The following is a 19,763-nucleotide window of genomic DNA, read 5'->3' as shown; positions in this document are numbered from 1 at the left end:
TTAAGTATGAATTTGAGTTTTTTTACTCCAATACATTTCAGAAGGAAATATTGTACTTTTTGGTTAACTACATTTATCTGACAGCTATAGTTACTTCACAAATTATGAGTTTTGCATAAAAAACATAAGTGTAAAATATGAAGTTTTGTTATAAATTAAATTACTAATTACTTTACACAAGTTGGTCTGCAACAGTTAGTTAACTCAATCAGTCACTAAACAGAAAATTCATTTGCAAACTATTTTAATTAACGTTTAAGTTAAGGGTTTCTGCGTTGGATGCTTTTCTTTTATGTTTTATACTTTTAATACTTTGTGTACAATTTCCTGAAAATAATTACTTTTACTGAAGTACCATTTTTAATGCATGACTTTAAATTGTAACTTGTATTGAGTATTTACGCAGGGTTATATTTGTACTTTTACCCGAGCAAAGGATCTTAATACCTCTTCCACCACTGGTTAACTTAAACATGTCCTTGTACATTTAGGGACATTTGGAGACACACAGTGGGAGAACTGCTGGTGTAATTTTGCACCGTGACAACTGCACTCTGCTTGACACTGAGCATATGTACTGTATACTGTATACAGTGTTGCTGCTGTGTCTCGATAGTGCCTCATACTGCACAACCAACAGATCTATTTAGCCCTTTGAATGTGGTGACGGTATGATGAGAGGAAGCAGGGAGGGGACTCCCTCCCACTTCTGCTTTTCACTGCACAAAATCATCCTCAGGAATGTAAAAAGCAATAAGTCAGCTTGCTTTGGTGGTGAGTACAATCAGCTTTGATAAACACAAATGTCTTTCTTTTTGACATCAGCTCCTGCTGATATCAGACTGTAGAGTAATCTGTGTCCTGTATTATTATTATTGTTGCAGGTTGATTTTAACAATGGAAAGTTTGATTCTGATTGTTCTGGTTGTGATTCCAGGTAAGGAAAAACATTTTTTTTTTTAATGCGTGGAAGAAGTGTTAACTACAATCAAATGATTATGCAACTGTTGCTTAGAACTTAAATCAAGTCAATACATATCATACCATTCAGTTATTATCAAAAAAGCTAAGCTATGGCTAAATTTAATCGACTGTATCTTTTGTATTTTTGCCCAAAGGTGTCTTGAGTGGAAATTGGAGGGTGACCTACAAAGATCATTGTGCTTTAAAAGGAACATCAGTCATTATCAAGTGCGAGTACGACTATCCTTTAGGTCACATTGTCACTTCAGTCAGCTGGTCTAAAGCCTTGTTTGTATCTGGCAAGTGGAGGCAGTATTACCTTTCAGGACTCTCTTCGCCCCCAGACCACTTTAAATATGTGGGCAACTACTGGAGTGACTGCAGTCTGAAGATCAGTGATGTCCAGGACACGGATGAAGGAGCATATTTTTTTAATTTTGTGACAACACTGGACAGATGGAGGAGTAAAACATCAGCTCACTTGTCTGTAAAAAGTAAGAATTAAATAATGGGGAAAAAGTCAGTTCCACATGCTTTTAATTTGTTCTGGTGAAATAAACGAGTTTCTGTGTCTGAATCAGAGCTGACCGCTGTTGTGCAGCCGAGCACAGTGACAGAGGGAGATAAGGTCAGTCTGACCTGTCTGCCGGGTTGTCCTACGCCTGTGAACATTGTCTGGTTCAGAGATGGACAACGTGTACCAAATCCAGTCTTCCAGGCTAGGAGAGAGGATGCTGGGAGGTATTATTGTGCTGTCCTGGGACAAGAGGCAGTCAGATCTGCCTCTGTGGCTCTCAGTGTTGAATGTAAGTTAACGAGTAAACATTTCAAAACTCAACATGTTCCCTTTATCTAAGTTATTACACTATTTAAAACACCCTGAATACCTTTTGGGCTGTGTCGATTCAGCATTTTTGATAACTCTGTGATTCTAATCATTTCCTCTCGATCAGATGCCCCCAAAAAAGTCACATTGTCGATGAGTCCTTCGGTCATGAAAGGGAGTTCAGTGACTCTCACCTGCAGCAGTGATGCCAACCCACCTGTAGCACAAAGTGGATACAGAATGTATAAAGACGGACACTTTCTCAATTCAGGACAGAAACGCACCCTCTCTGACGTCCAGCCGAGCCACAGTGGACTGTACTACTGCCAGGCCTGGAACAACATCAGCTGGAGGGGCGTCTACCTAATCAACTCTACTGAGGTTCACCTGGATGTCCGCTGTAAGTCTGCTCAGATGTCAGACTCAGAGGTCTGGTTTCAGATGTTCATGTTAGAGTTTGTTACAATTTTTTACTTTCCAGAAGTGTCAAAAATTCACCCTCGACAGCAGAAGTTCAATGCAACAGTCAGTCATGTGCCAATTCAAAGCAGCCATCCCATATCTCAACTTTCTCTTAGTTTTATTATAATTCCTGTCCGTCTGTCTGTTATCAGACTATCAGGATGTGTGAAAAAGTTCTGACTGAACAAACCGTGAAAGGTTCAGCAAGAGTGGAAGTGCTCATAAAATTGTCATACTGATGTAATATCATACAGTGGAACATACTTATTCATAGATCTGACTGAAAGCTCAAATGCTGACTAACTTTGAAGGGGAAAGAAATCAAAGACGTGATCATGTTAATTCTGTGGAGGCATGCATGAGAAACAGTTTCCTTTACAAATTCAGTGTTACACAGCATGACAAGGTGATATGCAAATTTCATATGTGGGTTAAGTATTCCTTTAACTTTTGGAGAAAAGTCAGTGTGTGATATCTTGACAAGTGCATAAATACATTATTAATGTCTGATTGCGCTTCACTTTATTGGTTACTATGACCATTTAAAATGAATCATGCGTTATGCAAGTTATGGCCATAGCTGTGAGCTGTTCATCCAAAGATGGTTTTTTCCATTTTAGATTAATTCATTTTAAAGATTTTTAGACTTCTGTTGAGCTAAATGTATCCTGTAGTCCCAAGGAAGAAAGAAAAATACAAGAAAAGTGAGGAAAAATGTAGGCAAAATTGTGTTCGGTGTGAAATATTTTTTAATCTTTTCAGCCTTTCAGTCACTCCTGTTCCCCGGGTTGGCAGCTGCTGCTGTAATATGCTGTCTTCTTCTGCTTTGAGAATACTATTGATCTCCCAAACATTTTGGAATGAAACTGTTAACATGTTCTGTGTTTTACTTTTTTCAGACCGTCCAGAGAACATTTCCATTTCAATGGACCCGCTGTATGTTGTTGAGGGCAGCAGTGTAAATCTGACCTGCAGCAGTTCTGCTAACCCTCCAGCGGACAGTTACAGCTGGTACAGAGCACCTGCCTCTGGTCTCAGCTCCATGCTCCATGTGGGCTCAGGACAGGTGCTGTCTCTGCCCTCTGTGGAGGCGTCCCACACTGGACTCTACCTCTGCCAGGCCAGGAACAAACTGGGAGAAAACAACTCCACTGAGGTTCTGATCACCATGAAAGAAAAGCAGCATGGTTTGTGTCATCTTCATCTATTTACACTGATCTGCTCCTCTATATATTTCATCTTCATTTTACATTTAACGTACTTGATTTCTGACTCTACCAGCAGTAATCTAACCAAACAGTGTGTTTGTCCTAAGGCATCCGGTCCCTTGCAGTCGTAGCTGGAATTGGCATCTTTGTTTTGCTGACACTTGTGTTAGCTCTTCTTTTGTTGTGGTGAGTCAATGGATGATGGAGAGAGGGAGTGTGACTGAATGATTCATGTCATTATTAATGTTCACCCTCTCGTTTTCCACATATTATGCAACTTTTCTGATGTGTTTTTACCTAATGTTGCCATAGCTGCATGTGGGGCAGCATGTGCTCTGTTTCTCATCTTCATTTCAGCTTTATTTCCAATTTTAACCACATACTCATACATGCCATTGGCTCAGGCATATAAATATGTTGATTATTTAAGTCTGAGTTTGTGTGTTAACATATTGAATCATGATCTGTAGCTAGAAGAGTTTTTTTTTTTATTTTAATCTTTCAAATAACTTGGCATAGATACAGAATTCCAATGTATATTTCACTGATTGTATTTGAGAAAAGATATATATATTGTGAGTTATGATAAATAAAGATCATAAAAACTATTTATTTGACGTAAACTAATAGTTTCCTACAGCTTGTCTCTCATAAAGTGAAAAAATGATGGTCGGTGAAATTACAAGTGCATTGAGCAACAATTTATAGAAGTGTCATTTGGCTGGGTTTCCCGTCATTACATAGCAACTTCTCTAAAATGTCACATAGAGGGTTGAGCAACATTTCAATAATTGTTCTGTTCTGAGAGAACTGACAATAATGTTTTTGTTTACTGACTTTTTTTTTTTAAACCTTGATAGGATGAAACGCAGGGTCCTAGAAGAGAAAAAAGTGAGTACTTCTAATATAAGTCATTAAATCACTCAGGAATATGATTAAACCTCACGATTAAGTGTCAAGGATTTGGGGAAATTCTAAGTTCCTTCTCAAGCTTACAATGAGTAGCATAGACAAAAATAAAAGTGATCTTTAAATGAGGATATGAACTATTTTAATGCCATCTACCAACAAAAAATTCAAGAACAAATCCCTGTGGTGTTTCCTGATTATGAAATGTTCTGTTTCTAAATTGCCTTTCACTTTATTTTGTTTAAGCAATACCAGAAACTTTAGTGGAGCCAAAGCACGTGCTTAAAAGTCCCAACAGGCAGCTACAGTGAAGCAATAAACTGTTAATGGATCATTTAGCAGAAAATATAATCCTACCTGTTGTTTCCATTCCAGCTGCCTGCGCTCAGCGGGAGAGGCTCGAGCTCTTTAGCCTCTGAAGATCCACCAAACAGTGTTTATGCCAACATCAACTTGTTGCCATCATCTCCTCCACCTGTTATAGCCGCTCTGGACTTTAGTCCTCATTCACAGAGGAAGTCACACCATGGACACAATGTAAATATGGTGCACAAACACATCTCTACCCAACACAATCAGATTTTAAATAAAGTGACTCCTCTCCTCTCCCCTCAGGCCCGCACGTCTTATGAAGATGAGGTCACCTACACAAACGTGACCATTAAACCCAGCAGATCCACAAGTAACTCCCGGTAGGTTTACTTAACATTTTTCTTAGAATTAGACAGAAATGAATAATTATTCATTCTGGGATATTTTGTTTTCTGTACTTTTTTTTTTTATTTGAAATGCTAAATCTAAGTATTAACTCTAGTAACTCTAAAATATTACAAAGCCCCAACATGTGTAACATGTATGTAATCATATGTAAACTTCTTTTCAGGTCATTACAGTCCACAAATTAACAGAAATATTGTTACAGAGGACATGGTCTCTATACAGTCCTTTTGATAACACAATTATACTTAAGCTGTACAGTTTTTTTCGGTGCAATGGGAAAAAAAGGTTTTTGAATAAAAAGAATTCTTGACTGATGTATCGGTATGTGGCGGAAGGCATCTGTGTCAGGGTATCCACAGGCTGCAGTTTGGTTTGAAATTTACAAATGCCATATTTTCCTCTTCAGGTCCAAAGGCAGAGACAGCGACAACTCTGTGATCTACGCCTCAGTCGTTAAATCCAGCTGAGCTTGATTGTAACCTTTCACTCCTTTTTAACAGTTTTATCATCATGAAGAAACCTCTGTAGGCTTGCTGTGTGACGTCTTAAAATAAGTTATGAAAGTTCAATGCTCAGTCTCTCAGGAGAGTTAAATGGAGCTCTTAAAGCAAATTTAATAATATTAAAACAACACTTCTTTCACAATTGTTCACATTTTTTGTTGGTATCAATTTATGTTTTTGCACACTTTTTTTCTTCTATTTTGTCCAGTAATATTTACTGAATACCAGTGTAGGTATTTCATTTTACCTTGAATATTTTTGATATACTAAAGGAATGGCTGTATTTATTTTATTCTGTTGTGTCCCTGTAGGATACTACTGTAAAACGATTCCTTACAGCAGTCTGTACAGATTTATAAAAATGACTGATTTTATTGCACAGTAACTCTGTAAGATGTTTTTATTTCAATACACAATGCAAAAATTTTCACATTACAAAATATATTTCTCTTGCACAAATCATGATTGCTATAAATGTATGTTAACTTAATTTCAAAGTGGTGAGAAGTTTGGGACATATATGCAGTTTGCATTATTTTTAGAGCTAGAAATCAGTCCCAGAAAAGACACTTTTCAGTTGTTTTCACATCCAAAGCAAACCTCTTTGTGTCCGGATGTCTTACATCGTCTGAACCATCCAAGTTAGCAAGTATCGACCCAAAACTTAGCATATTGTTGAAATACTTTATTGTGCTTTATGTTAAATATTACTGTGGGAGCAGACAGGGAGTTTTAGTATGCAATACTATACATTGGTTATGGCTGAGTATACACACTCCAGCCAGTTAATATAATGAGACGTCATTCTGTAATCAATATTTGCTTCATTAAAAGAAATATTTTCTGATTTCGGTTGCTATTGCACTCTTGGCTTTTAGATCTGTGGATCACAAAGACATCTTTAACATGTCTCATACACACATAAACAAGACATTGACTAATATTTACAATACATTAACAAAATACTGATTTCAGTATGAGCAACTTCTTCACCAGTTCAAGAGGGAAGTGGCCAAAGACAGACCTTGAATGAATAATTATTTTTCATACTTAAGTCAGGCTACTGCATATGAAAGACATGACATACTGTATATCACACAAGTCAGAGTTGAATTATAAAAATAAAAAAAAATCTTTCTGATGTGGAATGTTTCATTTGTTCTGTGATTTTACAAAATGCTGAAAAAGCTCAACATGTTTTAGTAATCCAGTAGCACTACACATGATTGGCTGACATATCAGATCTCTAAATGTCTAAGAGTGTGCACAATGTAAAAGGAATAAAAGATTTGGGTTTGCACAAGTTCTTTACTGTTTTTTTTTTTTTTTTTTACAAATCAACAGTGCATTGAGGCTGCAGGAAGTCCGTCACTGAGGAAATTGACTCGTGGAAAAAGATTAAACCTCTACGTAAGAGACTTACTTCCCTTATTGTATGAATCCTCATAATTACGTCTAGGATTCTTAAAGGCACAGTCCAACTCGGAATCAAAAATACAGTTATCAGTCGCAGAGATGTCTGCCTTCTCTTCATCATAGTGGAGCCAGATGGGGCTCAGCTTTTGGGGCTCAAAGTGCTAAAAAAAATACATTTGAAATACACAACAGCAATGTCTCTTTCCAGAAATCATGACCCAGTCACTACAGATAATCCACAGACTTGTTGTGAGCAGTTTCATGTAGAAACTATTTTCTTTCTACTGAACTACACCCACAAACTGAATCATCGCACACGAGAAAGCTAGCTCACATAGCACCACTGAGCTAGCTAATGTTACAGCTCAGCTGAGGAGCACGCTATTAATGTTTATATTTCGCGCTGTCACAAGCATGAGCCTCTCGTCCATGAGTAGTGCAAGCCTCCTTTTGTAGCTCTGTAGAAAAAAATAGCTTCAACATGAGACTGCTATGGGGTGAAATGTCCTTTTAAGGGGAGTTTTACAAGTTTTAATTCATTTTTTTTGGTTTAGCTTACAAGTTATAGTGGTTATTTAGGACTTGACTTCTGGTGACATCACAGTCGTAAGCAGCAAAAAAAAAAAAAAAAAAAAGACAGAGAGAGAGAAGGGAAAAAAGGTCATCTCAGAAAAGTAATCTCATCATATTTTACAAAACTGGTATCATAAATCCAGTGCGTTTATTCTAATATTTTTCCATTTTTTTTACTTTTATAAACATTTTACTTCATAATAAAGATAGTCAACTTCAATCATTCTTTGCTGAATGCTTAATGTTCCTTTAGGAGCTCTGTCTGTGTATCTCTGCAAAGATACAGGGGAGGATGTTATAGGTGGACACTGAACAATGTGGGAAGGTTCAGGAAGAAAAACTTTTTAGGTAAGCAGGAGAATCTAGCAGCAGTGATACAAGGGGAACTTCACAGCTTTTCTTCTGCATGTCCAACAGTCCCCGATGACATCTTCAAGGACTTTTAAAATTGTCTTCCACGAGTAGAAAAAGTGGAAACATGGGAGCAGGAATCTCATGTCCTAGCCATTTTGTGAAGCCCCGGTGAGTTCTGATAGTTCTGAAGGAGACGGATGAGAGCATAAATATTAATCACATCTGCAAAAATATATAGATGTGGATGACTAAAACTTCAACACCAATCTTGAATGTTGTATGTGATATTAATGTTGTAACCCTGAACATGATGTTTGTGGACTTGGTGGTGGCAACACTTTATTAAGACATTTTTTACTTAATTTGGCAAATACATGTTAAAATGTTAAAGCTTTACGATATTTTTGACAGTGAGAATGAGGCCATCTGTATTTATATTTGGAGGTGTGGGAAAGTGTTGTTGTGTTGTTGGTGAATGGTTTAAAGATGACCTGAATGCCACTAAGTTATTTTTCTGTGTGTATAGGCAGTCAGTTCAATAGGTGAGGGCATTCCTTTGTGATTGTTCTTACTTTTTATTAAAACATTGTGAAGCCACAATAAAATACAATGTTGCAATAAAAATGTATAATATGTATAATGTATAAATAGTGTGTGCAGTCTGTCACCCTCATGGCCGTGGATATCCAGGGCAGAAATCGGGACACTCTGGTGTAGACACCAGGTTTCTTGGCCATGGCACAACCTATTCCCCAGCTCACCACCCCCAGCAGACGATAGCGCCTGGTCTTAGACAGGCAGTCGTCTGCTACGAAGGGTCCACCACTGTCTCCCTGAAACCACAGGTTACAGCAGTTCATTCACACATTAGAACAGTCTGTTTTAGGCAGTCATCAACAGAGATTTAAGTAAATAGGATTGTAAAAACATGTCAAACAACCAGGAATATGCATTTTGGCCCACACAGACAGCGAAACAAGCATCACATTAAACAGCATTTGAGGACATATCAGAAAATGCAGCTCTCTTGTTAGAAACCCAAACACAGCAGCAAATATGAAACACAGGCTTGCTCTGACCTGGCAGGCATCAGTTTCTCCTTTCTCATAACCTGCACAGAACATACTGGTGGTGATCTGATTGTCATAGTAATCAGGAGCGTTACAGACGGCATCACTGATGATGGGGACATGCGCTTCCTGGAGAACTTCTGCTTGAATACCTGCAATTGAGAAAACAATAAAAACTAGAATGACTGCCTCGTGGGTTTAACACCGTCGTAAAACAGGCAAGTTACAGTTACAGTTTATATGCATACATACATTCAAAGAAGCTACCTATTCTAAAACGTGGATGCTTCACACACATTGTTCCCCTGGCAGCACAAGAGATCTACACACTAAGCACAGTTTCAATGAGAACACCTAAGATAAGTGTCACCAAGTCAGTATCTGAACAAATGTCTCCCCCTCTTTTCCTGAGTAATGAATGATGGCCAGAAAAGTGTTTTTGCAGAGCATTGTGATGTCACAGTGAAGTTGACCTTTGGCCTTTTGGGCATAAAATGTCATCACTTTTCATCATTTTATGCTATTAGACGTCTGTGTGAAATGTTGTCATAACTGGCATTTGAATCCTTGATTTATGGCCAAAAAACACATTTTGTGAGGTCAGTGACGTTTGACCTTTGACCACCAAATTCTAATCTGTTCTGTTGAGTCCGAGAGGACGTTTGTGCCAAATTTGAAAAAATTACCTCATGAGATATTGCGTTCTCAAGAATGAAAACAAACGGACAGCCCAAACATAATGCCTCTAGCCAGGGCTGTCGCTGGATTGGAGGCATCAAAGAAACTATACTATAGAGTGGTTTCATCTAAAAAGAAGCATTTATGTATCAATTGCTGTTGGTCCTTTTAAGATTTTTATATATCAAGACTCATTTATTGTCTCACCTCTCTATATACTTATGCAGATCAAAGTGCACACTGTGCTGTTTGTTATGTTAGAACATATCAAGCTCTTTGATACAAGTAATGCCACTCCACATCAAATTTGGTATATTATAGTATATACAGTACAGCTATAATGAAATGTGAACTCACCATAGTAATCTACATTTCCCCAGCCTGTTACTGTTCCCATCTGTCCGTCTATCAGTCTTTGACCATATGCTGGCAGGCAAATAGGCTGGATATATTCTGCACACAAACACACAAACATATGTATTAAGACAGAACTAAACACATCAAACACCATTAAACACACACCCAAAATCATACACAATGTCCTTGGTCAAGAAGAAACACTTCTATACTGTAAGCATGATAAGTAACAGTGAAGATAAATGGGTTCCAGTCTATTATGGCCTTACATCAGTCATTGTTAATTGATGCATGGAGTAATTAATGGCCAAGAACCACCATTCTTACTATATGAAGTACTAATGAACTGAAACTGTAGATTTTTGTCAGGTTTAGTCTAATTTTTAGGTTAGCTCCTGTCTTGTTCTCGCTCCCAGTCATATGTAATATCTTTGCTTTTACTGCCATCTGTACAAAGGATAAAAGAAATCAATTCACACTGGATCATGCTGTCTAAGTCAAGGGTGAATTCACAAAATATGTATGAAACAGGTGAGTAACTTATCACCCACAACATTAAAAACAGTAAAGATACAGGAGACTAAATCCACATACCACATGTATTTCTATTAGTCCATCAAAAAACATTGAAACACTCCCTAGAAATCCATTTAACTTTTATTATTTTCCACTTGTGTTATTTTCCCTCCAGTGAACCTCATGCCATGGTGGTAATAATGAAGTTTGAACACTAGATGTCAGACACGATGTACTGAAACACCACTTTAAAAGTTTCCTTTACAAGTTTCTTCTGCTGCAAAGTAGTACGTGTTAATAATCAACATCAGTAACTCAACAATTATCAAAACATTGGTGTGAACAAGCACATTTTGACGTGACTTCAAAACAAGTTTAATTTGCATTTCAGAAACTTGAGCCACTGTGTTGTTCCTGTATGTCCATGTCTCTTCATCACTTTCCTCTTCTTGGTCAGTATAGAACACATCAATACAGTATATTTGCATTTGGATATTTGTCATTTAGAGTCATTACAGTTTTGTATTTTTCAAGAGGTTTTCTTTCTACTTTTAATTTTTGTTTTCACTTCAGTTTACTTCCTCTTAGAATGGGTTTGCTAGTGTCAGTTTAGTTTTTATTATTCAAAAATGTTTTGTTTGTATTAGTTTTAGTTTATTTATTGTAATGGTGGTGGTGGGTATTCATCAAGGGCAGATTTTTTTAATAGGTTCAGGGTATTACAAGTATTACAATACAAACAACAATTTGTAAAAGTAATTGACTCACAGTCAAGTAGACATCCTGGTCTTAATAAACATGTGCACCAATGCTTCCTCATGCCTGCTCAGTTTGCAAAGACATTTCCTGTATATCTTTATTTTATTCACACACTCTGCCCACAAAATGTGCTTTTCAAAATCAAGCTTTAAAAATGATTATACATCACTATTATTTTCTACTTTCATTGATTTTTTTAAATGAATATTAACATTAATTCATTTTCAGAATTTTAACCCTTTAAATGCCAGGTTTTTGTCATGATGCCACCATGTTTTTATCACAATCTAGGATATGTCAATGATTAGCAGCAACACTGATTTTTCTATATATTATTATTTTTTTGTGGAGTGTCAATAGTCAGACTCATACCACTCTGCACATAAAATGCGCTATTTGGAATCAGGCTATGAAAAATATCGTACACGAATATGATTTTCTACATTCATTGAGTAACATTTTTTACCAACATCAGTCCTAATCATTAATAGCAAACATTAATTCATTTTTGAATTTTAAATCTTCAAATGCCAGTTGTTTTTTTATTATCACAGCCTGAGATAGGTTAGTGATTTACTGCAACATCTTTTGTGTATCTAGTGGAAATTGAATGTATTTCTCCATATGCCAAATATGGTAAAAAATGACATCATGAGATGGAAAATAGTAAAAGTTACAAATTACAAAGCAAACACCCAAAAATAATACAATGTATGTTTCATGCTTTGATGGCTGTAGGATCAAAAATTGCAGTTTGAATGGGATACAAGGCCATATTTTTTGCACTGAATGTAAGATTTTTTTTTTACACAGTGTATTTTAGACTTTTTGTGGGAGCTAAGCTGGAAATTCCAAAATTAAACAAAAATTCACAATCTTGCCAAAATGTATGCCATATGCATGAACACAGCCAACATTATCAAAGCATGTAAAATGTGCCAAACAGCCCCTAAGCGTTAACTAAAGGAGTGCTGGGATAAGAAAGCAAGTATCCAGCACAGGGGGAACAGGTGGTCACATCCTGTTCAGTGCTGATATATTACTATGCTGAATACATGTTTGTCCTGCTGACTTGAATTTGGCAAACAGGAACCCTAAAGCAGGCAAATCACTGTAATGACTGACTCTTTGTGTCTCTCCAGTTCTCTCCATGTCTCTGTCCTCATCTCTAATCACTGTCATCAACCAATCAAATACTCAGCATGTGTCAGTGTGTGTTTCTTATTTGATTAATATGTGTGTGTCACATTGTGTGACCTACCGTTGAAAGTAAGGGGCTGGGTGAGGGCCAGAACAGCGATGTCCCTGCTGTTGTCATCTATGTTAGCATCTACAAAGGGCAGGTAGCTGCTGTGGTAAACAATGGTGTTCACCTCCGCCACGTTGGCGTTGACTGGTTTACTATAGATGGACCCCAGCAGCACACGCCAGCGATTGACAATGCGATGCCGCCTAGCATGAAAAATAATTCAATTTGTCCACCATGTGATTAACATAAAACCTGATTTATGAATGAAGTCAGGCTTGGTTACTTACTCATGGAAGCAGTGAGCTGCTGAGACAATCCAGCGGTTTGAGATGATGGCTCCTCCACACTGATGAGCTCCGTCGTACTCCAATCTGACCTGCCAGGGCCAACTGCCCTGCCTGGCATCCACGCCACCTACTATACGGTCCGCTGCGAAACTTCTCCTGCCGCAGTCTGCCGAGGAGAGAGAGGAGAGAGTTAACTGACTGTGGGGAAAAGAATTAGACATATAAAATTGAGTGAAGGTAGCCTATGAAAGAATGAGAATGGCTGAGAGAAGGAGTAGAAAAAAGTGAACGTAAGATAAGTAAGAAGAAGGAGAGAAACAATGACAGCTGGCAGGCTGAAAAGATCTAGAAAACATTTGTAAAGTGCTTTCACATGACAGGCAACCACTCTGACAACTGCCTACCTGCAAAAACATTCCCCCAAAAAGAAAAGTGTTTTTAAAAGAAGCTGTTGTTGTGATCCACAGCTAAAGATGACAGACAGGTACTTTTGTGAACGTCACTGGCAGAAGTGCAGTCTAGCTTGGTGAAGTGTAAATACTGTATCGAGACAATGAAAATTGCTGAAATTACCTTAGATTTATTAGCAATTTACCAGTCACCTGAAGTTTGGTGGAAATGTTATTGCAGGCCCAGTGTTTTTTCCTGGTTGTCCTTATGTACGTAGGACGTACGTAGGTTGCTATCGCAGTGATGCACAACTCCAGGTATTAAGACACTAACATTATCAGCTCCTTCATCTTGTTGTCTTTCTGCTTCTGTTATGCCCGCCCTCTCTAACGCCAGAACTTCAACACAATTAAATCTGCGTGGTTGAGCAAAATCCATGCACATTAAAGTGGGTAGCAACCATCATACAGCTACCCACTTTCCCTCTGCTCCCTTCCCACTTTTGAAATGATTCGGGGCTTCGAGTTACTGTGCGGCAGTGTGAAAGCATCTTAAGAAGCACAAATAACAAGGTGTATGGCCCAGCATGTGGTGAAAGATGAGTGATGGGCGCAAGGTATCGGAATAAAAAGTGTGCCAGTGTGCCAGACAAAGTGAGTGCAGATCACATCTTACCTTGACACAACAGTGTGAGAACCTCCCTGCTCTCACAGTCACTGAAACAAAGACAGACAGAGTTAGTAACAGCCTGACAGAGAAATAGAGAACATCCAAACTAAGTTACTGTTCAGCGCTCTCTGTCAACAGAGCAGAAGAGTGAAATAAAAGGCAGCAGGAACAACAGAGAGGACAGTGAGGAGGAAGGTTAGACTGCTGTGAGACAGGTGCAGGATCGAACAGACAGGTGTTTGTTACCATGGGAACAATGAGTCTTTGATTTTCTTGCCATAGCTGAGCTCTTGCGGTCTGACACAGAAGAACTCCCCGCCATCTCCACTGGCCTCTGACACCGATGTGACAGAGTAATTCACCACACTAAAACCAATACACACACACACCTCAGTCCTGTGTCACACAATGCTGCATAAAAACACGGAGATATACTTACGTAAAAAATATCTCACCTGATAAAACCCACTTCTTCACAGCTGATGCTAGCTAGCAGCTCATTGGCTGAGGAGGAACACACCTGACGCCACCTCTTCTGGGCTGGGTCAAAGACCCGGAGACGTTGGTCTGCAGAATTTACCTGGACTGCAGGGAAAGACAAAGGGTTACTTTTAAGACAAGCTTGGTATAACAGCACACACTCCTTTTTACTTTTAACATATATTTGTTTTTGCTCACCTTGATAATAATTTGTGTATTATTTTATTAGCCCAAAGAAAGTTGCATGCTTATATCGTGCTCCTATTATATCAATGTGTGACATAGAAAAGACCACAAATGCAACTTTCTCCAGCTTCTTTGTGCATGAGTATCTAAATTAAAGATTTTCTTAATGGCAGTGAAATTATGTTAGTTTCCAGCTTCTGCAGAACCAATTTTATTAAAAATGTAAATTATCTCACTGTTCTTTTATGTTGATAATACAATTAAAAAACAAATGAACCTGCAACTGCAAGTGAATCTGCAGCATGTACTGTGGAAATATACAATCATAAGATATATTTGTTTCATTCAAGTGACTACAGGATAGGGCTGCTTGATTATGGCAAAAATCCCACTCACAATTATTTTGATAAATATTTGGATCACCTTTATGAAAAACAATAAAACAACTCACTGATTTTGGGAACATCATGCATTTATCACACTTCTAAAGCAAATTTGTCTTTTCAAAAGTAAATTTTCTCAAACTTAAATTCAGCTGTAAAACAAGTTTTTAAAATGTATGTAAATAAAAGAGATTAATAAAATAAATAAGTTGGCAACAGTAAGCACAGTGCTTTTGAGGAAAGGAGTGTGCTGGATTTATAACAAGACAGAACAAAAATAATGTGGCACAGTAATGGTTTCATCTCAATTATCTTGTCTTCATAATCACTGACAGCCAAAATCTTGAACGGAAATACATTTTGATCACCTGCCCAGCCTGGCTAGAGTGTTAATAATAGTAATTATCATACCAGTAGTAATCAAATTGTATGTACACATTGCTTTAAACTTTGTATTATGTTTCTGCTAAAAGAGAAACAGGACTAAAAACATGCTGCATCGTCCTTGCCAGCTGTGAAAAAAATGTAATTTAAGTTTCTCAAAATACAATAATCAGAACGTACTGCTCCTTTGTAGACAATAAGAGTAAGCATGTGCGCCTATGATATCTGATATTTTTTATAGTTTAATTTAAAGTCTAGTATAAAACTACTTATTATAAATCTATGAATTTGAAACCATCTCATCTCTCACTCACCATCATACAGTCCCGTGTCTTCCTCCATTGTGCAGTATGAAACTACAGAAGGGTCATAAAAAACAAATACTGATCATCAGAGTTTTGACAATGAGAACTACAAAATATAATCAGACAAAAAATATTATAATCATCGTATGTTTGGTGAAAATACAGTATGTGCCTCTAGGTGTATGTGTGAAAGCATGAGGTCTGACCTACGGCCCAGACGGCTGCTCCGATGGCTCCAAGGGTCATCAGCATCACACACACCCCAATCACACGGCAGGGGGTCAACACACAGGTCAGGGAGATTCCCCTGTTCCCTGCAGACGCACACACATGCATGAATATAAATATGCTTATTTTGAATAAATAAAAATAGCTCCCTGAGGTTTTACAAAGTAAAAGTTCCTCCCATGCTGACACTGGGTGAATTCATTAATTAATTTTATCAGCGATCATTAAAATAATATGGCGATATAGATAATCGTCAAAATGCCAAATATCCACCCCAATAATTGACCGGGGATATAATCTGTTTGCCCCTAAATATAACAACGAACTTAAGTTTACTGTACTGCTGCTGGCAAAGATATAAATATGCATGCAAACATCTGACAAAATAATACACAGCAAAGGTTGACATTAGTATTTAATTTAGGCTTTTTTTGGGAGCTTGAGCCATCCTACAACAAACATCAGTCAAGCGACCAGTATCAGCTCACTGTCCCATGCGAAAGGGCATGCTGCACATTTCCTGGCACAGAATGAAAAGTACAAATGACACTGATGAGATCAATAGTCTAAAGTCTAGCATTTCTCCACAAAGCATGAACAAACTTTTAAACTGGTATATAGTGCCATGTTTGTACCGTGTGCACATACAGTATGTGTGTGCACGTGCACGCGGGTGTTGTTCGTCCCGCTCTGCCCCTGTTGCTGCTCTGAGCAGAGTTTATCAATGTGACCCACAGCCTTAAGGTTAATATACGTTTTTTTATGGCAGGCATATGATGGAATGGAAATCATTCATATTGGCTCACTTTAATGGTTTACTAGGACACTTATGACGTTACAGAGCCAAAACTAATCTCATTAGCTCTACCTTAGCTCTTACTGTTGCAAGAAAGGTCTTGGGCTGTAAACTTGTGGTTGATTGGTTGGTAGATGTGCTCTTGTCCAACCAAATTGTCATTGGTCAAACAATCACTGGTGTCGCTTTGATACAATTTTTGTTCACCAGATTGTTTCTTTTCGCAGTAGAATCGGTAGCTGTTGTTGTTCAGCTCTAGTATTTGTCCTCTGTGATGGTTGGTGTTTGGTGTTTGCTGTGTTTGTCCCACTCCTTCTCCAGTGTGATTGAACAGCTGTGACAATGAGTGCAGTGTTTTACCTAAAATTAAACATTTTTCAACTCTCATTTTTAAAAACAGATAAATCATTGCAGAAGACCTTCACAGCTGGATTTATCATTATGGACAAAGTTTCCAAAAAGACGCTGCGGCTCAAAGCTGGACTACAAAGCTTCTGAAAGGGATACGATCACAGTGGAGCCCTTGTTGGATTGGCAGGATGGCTATCGTTAGCTCCTGCGCTAAAAATAGCAAGTCTCTCTCACAATCAGCATTTCAGAGAAATTTAACCTTAATGACATTACCGTGTATATGACATCAGCAACCCCAGTGTTAACTTCTATCGTATCTAGCATGTTAGATTAAATTTGAGATCTTTTTTTTCCACTTAAGGCACTCCAATCTCTTGAACACAGAGTTCACTTGGCATGGGCAAGTTTTAATGTTGAGCCCTGTGACAGGAAAGAATCGCTTTGGAGGACACATAACGCTAACAAGAAGAAAGCACTCGGTGCATTGTGGCAATCGAAGTTAATCTAGTGATAATGTGCAGATATGTTTCCCCCATCAACTAATTGATCGGTTGAAGAGTAGGCAGAATTTTAGTTGACCAAGATTTTCTTTGGCTAAATGTAGCCCTAGAAAGGTCCACTGGTATTTCAGTCTTCTGTGTGTTTTCTCTTGTTTTCTTTCTCTCTTACATTTTCTTTTTGTTGTTGTAGAGGAAAGGGGAAGAGGTTTAGCACAAGAGCAAATATTATTAAACATAAAAAAACCCTATTTTTATGTGAACTGTCAGCCTGCCAAGTACTTCCCTTATCATACAGCTCTCCTCATTTTACTTCCAACTAACAACCATTTGCACAAACCCACATTCACCATCATCATCATCATCATCATCATCATCATCATCATCATCATCATCATCATCATCATCATCAAGTTTGAGCAACAGTGCAGGCAAAAGAAGGAGACAAGATTACACCCCTTGACACAGAAACACTGGCTCAGATCACAAAACTGTGAATCATAACTACATCATGTTATCTGTTGCTTTAATCCATTTTTGGTCTAATAAGGCAGTTAAGCTGACGTTAGTCATTGTTTGGTGAAAGAGTGGAATTTGGATGTGTGTACGGTTGGATTTTTCTGTTTAGTAGGGAAAATAGATGTAAGGCTACAATGTAATTCTTAAACTAGTGAGTGTGACACACTTACAGCCAAACTGACGTGTTGTAACCATAACATAACATCATTTAAAAGATCTGTGAAAAATATCCTACTTCAACAATAGCTCTACATGACATGTTTTTTTTCTTATGTTTACGTTTTCTTCTCTTTTTCTTTTTCTTCACATAATTATTTCTGTCCTGTTTCTGCCTGTCCCTTCTTATTTATATTTTTAATATAGTCTTTACACACACACACACACACACACACACACACACACACCCATATATATTTAACAATTTTATAATTGCTTTTGATTCAATGCTGAGACACTGTATGCACTGATTGATAGTTTTGTTAACCCCCTTGAGTGTTTTGTGGGTTTCCCCTGCATACAAAACACTGTTGTTTTTAATATGTGCTCAAACCAAATCAAATCAAATCAAATCAAATCAAATCAAATCAAATCAAATCAAATCAAATCAAATCAAATCAAATCAAATCAAATCAAATCAAATCAAATCAAATCAAATCAAATCAGTGAGCTAGCATGCATAATACCAGGTTCCTAAATCTGAAACAGCTAAATGGAATTCCGCCTGTGTAAAGAATTTAAAACTAATATTTTTTTCCTGTATCACATCATTGTTTGATGCACTTCCACATCCAAAATTTGACTTGTCATAGCAGAGAAAGCAGATATTACTGATATTATTAACGATGGCTTCACTACATTTAGCCATGAGAATAAACAAACACGAACAATGGCAGTTTATAGTTATTAATGACACCTGTGTGTTTCCAGCTATGACATGTCAAAATGCCTGCTGTAAAAAAGACCTGATGGAGTGACGGATTACACCTGGGAACCGAAACCTAACGTAGTCTCAAACATCATTTCTATTCCATTTGGAAATAATTTTGTCTGTTTCTGGTAACAGTTCAAGGAAAGATATGGCTTCAATGGGAAGAGGGAAAATATAATCTGATATCAGGTAGGCCTACATCACCAGTGACTATTTACTGTAGAGCCTGTGTCTGTAATTTTGTTATAAAAAAACAGGAAAATTGAGTGGTTATATAAGTGAGTGGATTTTTTGTTCATCACTGCATGAAACAGCCAGGAGTGTAATGGTAATACTTTCCATCAATGTGCCAGGAAACAACTGGAGATACAGTAAGTATATGAGTATTTCCTATCTAATCAAAGAAAACACTCTACATGCAGCGTTTCCTTCCTGCTGCTGTCTCCCTCCAGCAACACTTTCTCTGCTCTCTCACATCTGGATCTTTCTCATTTTCTGTGCAAATGACTGAAGGAAAGTAATCATATATACATGTTCACAGGAAAAGGTGTTTTATGCGGCTGGACAATTTTTCAGGATCATCCCGACATCAGTTTTAGTAAGAAGGCTTTTAAAATTCCTGCTATGGGCATTAAAGGCAAATCTGGATGCAGAACCAGAATAATCCTGCACAGCTCTCAACAGTTTATTGTTTATCTGTCAACGCCTTGGGATATTTTTGAACGGTTTATTAATTAATTTCCATACACACACACACACACACACACACACACACAACACTGATGGCTTGAGAGAGA

General features: G+C 37.7%; 2 protein-coding genes across 6 annotated transcripts in view; one reads left to right on the top strand and one right to left on the bottom strand.

Annotated features, from left to right (window-relative positions):
- The first annotated feature begins 826 nt into the window (after positions 1-826).
- LOC121945088 (B-cell receptor CD22-like) lies at positions 827-6,824 on the top strand. Of its 4 annotated transcripts, XM_042489105.1 has the most exons (10): positions 849-937; positions 1,119-1,457; positions 1,545-1,769; positions 1,917-2,189; positions 3,151-3,438; positions 3,567-3,645; positions 4,320-4,350; positions 4,744-4,905; positions 4,984-5,060; positions 5,495-6,824. In XM_042489105.1, the coding sequence occupies exons 1-10, from the start codon at positions 898-900 to the stop codon at positions 5,553-5,555; spliced, it is 1,575 nt and encodes a 524-aa protein (XP_042345039.1). In that variant the 5' UTR covers positions 849-897; the 3' UTR covers positions 5,556-6,824. The 4 variants fall into 4 exon arrangements, 3 of the variants coding, with proteins under 3 accessions (XP_042345040.1, XP_042345038.1, XP_042345039.1); XM_042489104.1 differs by having other exon boundaries at positions 846-937; positions 4,744-5,060; XM_042489106.1 differs by lacking the exons at positions 4,320-4,350; positions 4,984-5,060; positions 5,495-6,824 and having other exon boundaries at positions 830-937; positions 4,744-4,864.
- A 416-nt stretch (positions 6,825-7,240) lies between these two features.
- Positions 7,241-19,763, bottom strand: part of hpn (hepsin) — a 19,343-nt gene continuing 6,820 nt past the window's right edge. The window contains exons 3-13 of one of the 2 annotated variants that reach the window (XM_042490459.1): positions 15,854-15,961; positions 15,657-15,698; positions 14,365-14,494; positions 14,156-14,275; positions 13,916-13,956; positions 12,851-13,016; positions 12,576-12,766; positions 10,040-10,135; positions 9,014-9,156; positions 8,603-8,767; positions 7,241-8,118 (exon numbers count right to left, since the gene is read on the bottom strand). In XM_042490459.1, coding sequence (XP_042346393.1) covers positions 8,074-8,118; positions 8,603-8,767; positions 9,014-9,156; positions 10,040-10,135; positions 12,576-12,766; positions 12,851-13,016; positions 13,916-13,956; positions 14,156-14,275; positions 14,365-14,494; positions 15,657-15,698; positions 15,854-15,961 — 1,247 coding nt within the window. In that variant the 3' untranslated portion in view covers positions 7,241-8,073. Of the gene's footprint in view, positions 8,768-9,013; positions 9,157-10,039; positions 10,136-12,575; positions 12,767-12,850; positions 13,017-13,915; positions 13,957-14,155; positions 14,276-14,364; positions 14,495-15,656; positions 15,699-15,853; positions 15,962-19,763 lie in introns of both variants that reach the window. The other variant, XM_042490458.1, reaches the window with a different exon arrangement.

Source organism: Plectropomus leopardus, chromosome 7 (assembly GCF_008729295.1).
Source record: "Plectropomus leopardus isolate mb chromosome 7, YSFRI_Pleo_2.0, whole genome shotgun sequence".
In the NCBI taxonomy this organism is placed as follows: domain Eukaryota; kingdom Metazoa; phylum Chordata; class Actinopteri; order Perciformes; family Serranidae; genus Plectropomus; species Plectropomus leopardus.
Note: the sequence above shows the minus strand (reverse complement) of the source record. Positions and strands in the feature narration are given on the sequence as shown.